Source organism: Lolium rigidum, chromosome 6 (genome assembly GCF_022539505.1).
Source record: "Lolium rigidum isolate FL_2022 chromosome 6, APGP_CSIRO_Lrig_0.1, whole genome shotgun sequence".
Taxonomy (NCBI): domain Eukaryota; kingdom Viridiplantae; phylum Streptophyta; class Magnoliopsida; order Poales; family Poaceae; genus Lolium; species Lolium rigidum.
In genome coordinates, this window is record NC_061513.1 from 323328687 (window position 1) to 323333517 (window position 4831).

General features: G+C 48.9%; 1 protein-coding gene across 1 annotated transcript; it reads right to left on the minus strand.

Annotated features, from left to right (window-relative positions):
* Positions 1-728: 728 nt before the first annotated feature.
* Positions 729-4624, minus strand: LOC124666233 (phospholipase D alpha 1). Its single transcript, XM_047203582.1, has 3 exons — positions 4492-4624; positions 1808-3704; positions 729-1377 (listed from the first exon to the last, which is right to left on the minus strand). Exons 1-3 carry the CDS (start codon positions 4594-4596, stop codon positions 944-946), a joined length of 2436 nt encoding a protein of 811 aa, XP_047059538.1. The 5' UTR covers positions 4597-4624; the 3' UTR covers positions 729-943.
* Positions 4625-4831: the final 207 nt, after the last annotated feature.

Consider the following 4831-nt stretch of genomic DNA (forward strand, 5'->3'; position numbering starts at 1 on the left):
ATTAGCCCGTCCGGATCTCAGGATCCGCGGGATGCACATCTCCACGCACCCTCCCCTGGCGCTAGACGTACCACCGGAGCAAGGATACAGTGGGAAATACCTTATTCTGACTACAGAATGTAGCCGCCACTTAACATCTCGAAGAAGACACTGAAAAACAACTTGAAAAGGAACGAGGGGCCGTGGTCCGTCATGCCTCCAAGGCCACCTTAGGCGGAGCGAACCGGCGCCGCCAAACCTTAGATGGGCTCTTTTTGCGATCGCCTGATGGCCTCTCTCGACTCTTTCTTTTGCTAAACTGGTATCCTCAGTTCTCCCTATCATGTCCTAATACAGCGCGCCAAATACAGTGCATCTTATTTTACACGTCTTTCAGTAATACACGACGAACCATTATGATACACGAAACAATAAGAAACTTGACGAAAACTAATAAAAACTTGACACTGCAGTTCTTCTACTTTTGTACGCAAGGATAAATCTGAAACGAAACGGCACCCACTGGAACATTAGTGAAAAGCTTGAAATCCGAAAAGTTTTGGCAAATCCAAAAAAGCATTGCTGAAACCACCTGGTCACTGCTGGCGGTGGATCCGTATCGCGCAGGGTAGACACTCAATTTATACTCCGTATTTTTTTAACAGGTACAAGTACAACAGGTAGTATCTAGTATGACGAGCGTAAACATTAACATTTTAACTGAACAGTAGTACCCACAACATAAAAGATGTCAAATATCCAAGTCTTCATCTTACATAGGTTCGTGGCAACACAGCAAATCCTACAAGTTCTACCGTGTGTTCTCAAACCCTGCACAGCGCAAGCGCTTATTACTTTCCCATTACTATAACAACCTGCTATCTTCTGAAACATGTTCTGAATAACCAAAATCAACAAACTGAACATGACAATCCAGAGGAGAAGCACTGTGGGATGTGGCAGCCTATGTGGTGAGGATGGGGGGAAGGTAGTCCGACTTGGCGCCGAGGATGCGGGCGCGGGTGTCGGGGAAGAACTCCATGCCCGGCAGCTCCGTCACCGTGCCCTCACTAGTGACGCCGATGGGGTAGCTCAGCAGGTGACCAGGGAGGTCCTGCTCCAGGTCGTCGCTGGAGTATATGTCCCAGTACTTCTCCGCGATCTTGTTCACCTTCTGGATGCACTCGGGGCTCTCCGGGTGCTGGAACAAGTCGTCCAGCATGCCTAGGTGCTCGTACCACAGCGCCATCCGGAAGCCATGGATCTGGCCCCGGGCAGGCTGCCTGGTTGCCAGGTGGTATGGCTGGAAAGCGCCCATGGCGATCTCGGAGTCACGGGCACCATCCATCGACCTCTGGTTGATGTTAGCAGACCCGATGATGATGTACTCATCATCAACTGAAAATACAAGGAAGTGAAGTTACTAGCTTGACCAATGACTGGATTAACAACCACAAAGGGGAACAATACAATCAGTTGTACAATGATTTAACAAACCAGGGACAGTTTATTTTAAGAAATGAATCAGGAGAAAGCAGCAGTGTTCACAAAGTATGATTGTAAGAAGAACATGGCAATTTAGATATTTGATTCTTTCTGATTTTAAAAAATCGATTGTATCTGATCTTTAATGGAAGGATCCTGGCTCCAAGTTGCTATGAGTGTTTTCAATGAATGAACTGTGTATAGATGAACATATGCAAATACTAATAAACAATGCAGTGCTCAAAACATGCTTCAGATAAACAAAATCATGCGACCCATTCAAAACTTTGATACAGAAATATAATGCAGCCCAAGGAAACGATTAAGCAGAATGAAGGAGTACCTATCATCATTTTGGTATGAACGTAGATCATGAACCTCCTAGCCTCATGAGCACGGATGTAATCGGTGTCAGGTTCCGGTTGCTCCTGAGGTTCATATTCCCCTTCCTGCTTCACCTCACGGTTACCCAAGCAGAAGAACGTGAGGTAATCCTTGGGGTTTGCTTCAATTCCCTTAGCTTGGAGGGCCTGTGTGATGTCGGTGTACATCATCTCCATTGTTCTCCTCTGCCAGTCCAGAATTGCCTGTACAGAAGCGCTCTCTGGCATACCCTCAGGCCACATTGGCACCACCACATAAACAGTAAACGGTTCCCCAGCTTCAATTTTACTGACAATCTTCAACGAAAGCTCCTTAGGGATCACATGCAGAGCACCAATGTCTTCAGGCTTGATATCATCAGCTTTCCAGCCATAGGAACTTCCAAGGAAGTATTGGTTCTCAATGTAGATGAAGTTCTTTGCCCGCCGGATGGCATTTATGTATGCATCCTGGATGCTCCTGTCAATGATCTGATCCTTTCCACTTACAAGCCCAGCTCTTGCAGCATCCTCAGGAGCATCAGGGAAGCCAAATGCAGCACCACCATCAATAGATCTGAAGAGCTGAACATTCCATCCATCTCTGTCCTCTGGGAACATGACAGGAGAAGGGGGGATAATTATGTCAGCAAGATCCCTGATCTGCACGAGAATATCCTTGCCACCCTGCTTTCTCCATCTCTGTTCGAAATTGTATAGAACATCCCAAGCAATTGGCCCTTCCAGCCGTGAATGGATATCATGCCATGGCTCTCTCGGGCCACCCTTGGTGATGGATGCAGTCGCAAAGTTTGGCTGGTGGAAGTCATCATGGTGGACAGTGTCAAGTGTCCTAAACAAGGAATGGTACTGAGTGTCATATCTTCCGTCGCAGAGGTCGATGCCACCAACGAAGCTGACTATCCTCCTTTGCTCAGAGCCCTGGTTCGGCATTTCACTGTCAACGACCACTATCTTCTGATGGTGAGTGAACATAGTTGAGATCTGCAGATCCTGAACAATGCTGCCTGAATCATCAGGGTTACGAGGGCACAGAACGCAGTTCACCTCGGTGTCCCTGAAGAAATTTGCAGTGTCCTCATCATGGGTGGCCATCAAGCCATCTCTCTTGAGCAAGCCAACTGAGGTCCTATCATCCCACACTAGCATAAGGACCCGCACACCCTCGCTAGCCTTCCTCTTGAGCAACTCCCCGAGGGTGACATCTCCTCCAGGTTTCGGGCGATTGGTGTCCCTAATCAAGGTGATTGTAGTGTTCACAGACCAGCCGGTGATGTAGATCAGATGCTGAGCATTGGTAATGGCATCAAAGATGTCCTCCCAGCATCTGTGAGGCTCATAGTTCTTACCATCCGCAAGCGGAATCTTGGGAATGAAGTTGTCCGGGACATGAGCATCCTGGTACAGCCTAACATTACACCCTTGCCTCTGCGAGAAGAAGGTGTAAGGAACACCGGGGTACTTGGCACTCCGGACACCTCTGGCCCAATTGCGGTCCTTGTTGGCCTCAAAGAACTGAAGCTTCACGTGGATCTTGCTCTCACCGATAGGCTGCCGATCGGTGTCGCAGACCTCAAGCCACCTATCGATCTCCTCACCAGCGAGAAGCTCGCTGACAGGTAGGTACGCCCTCCCAATGAGCGCCGCCCCGATAGCGTTGTCGGCCTTGACGGTGAAGATGACATCGGCAGCAAGGTGCGCACAGTAGATGTGGAATGACTCGTACCAGCGAGGGCTCACTGGCTCGTTCGCCAACATCCTGGTACGTCCAACGCGAGCCTTCTCCAGGTCAATGGTGGCGTATAGCTTGGAGGCGCCTTTGCCGACACCGACGGTGTCTTCGAGCCCCTCCACGATCTGTCAAGATAAGCTCGACGCGTCAGAAAACGAAGAGTCGTATTGTATAAACATCAGACTGTGGATTCAGACCAGCAGCTCAGTCAATGAATAAGCGACCATGATCAGGCAAACCTTTAAATTAGTGTGTAACTATGAATGAAATACAGTAGGCACAGGGCATGAGGAAACTTTTACAGTAGTAGTTACGCTGGACAAAAAAAGTGCAGCAATTCTTTTATACTTCCGAGGGTTACCATCTGACTGTTTCTTACTAGTATTAGTCCGCAGATTTTAAACTGAAGGCTTCAGGCCCAGCTTTATAATGTACATAAAGCCACGAAACTTACCGCAGATGTACCAGTAGTATTCTGTTTACTGTAGATGTCAAGATAAGCTCGACGTGTGAGAACAGAAAGAGGCATATTGTGGGCATGGTTTAGAGCGCGCACACATTACATACTGCAAACTGTGGATTAAGACCAGCAGTTGAGTCAATGAATACGCGATCATGATTAGGCCGCCTTTGAATTAGTGTAATACTATCAATTGTGCTAGGCACATGGCATGAGCAAACTTTAGCAGCGACGCTGAATATAAAAGATAGGAAGAGATTCTCCTTCTTATATCCTCTGTTTTTTACTACTAATACTTATCACAAATTTACCACACTAATAGTACTTATCACGGGTTTACGTTAGATGTATACTAGCAGTAGCACACCAGGTTCGGCGGTGTTAAGATGGACCGATCCGGCACGGAAAGAGAATAGGGAAAACAAGGAGAAAATGGAGTGTAACCACCGTACCTTGCGGAGGAACTTCGGTGCGGCTGCGCTGGCACGGCCGGTGGAGAGCGCCTGGGCCTCGAAGATGGTGACGTGGAGGTTGCCATGGAGCAAGATCTGAGCCATGGCGGCCGCGCGCGCTCCTGCGAGCTACTCAGTCAGCTGCCTGCACAACACAAGTAGTAGGGAGCAATTTAGCTTTAGCTGCACACGGAAAGGGGACAGGGAAAGCGCGCGAATCAAGGCCACCGGCGGACCCAGCGCGCGCGCGTAAGCAACACCGCAGCCGCGCTGGCTAGGCAGGGACCAGGCCACCATAGCCGCCGCCGGCCGCCAGAAGCAGCACAGAGAGAGCAACGGC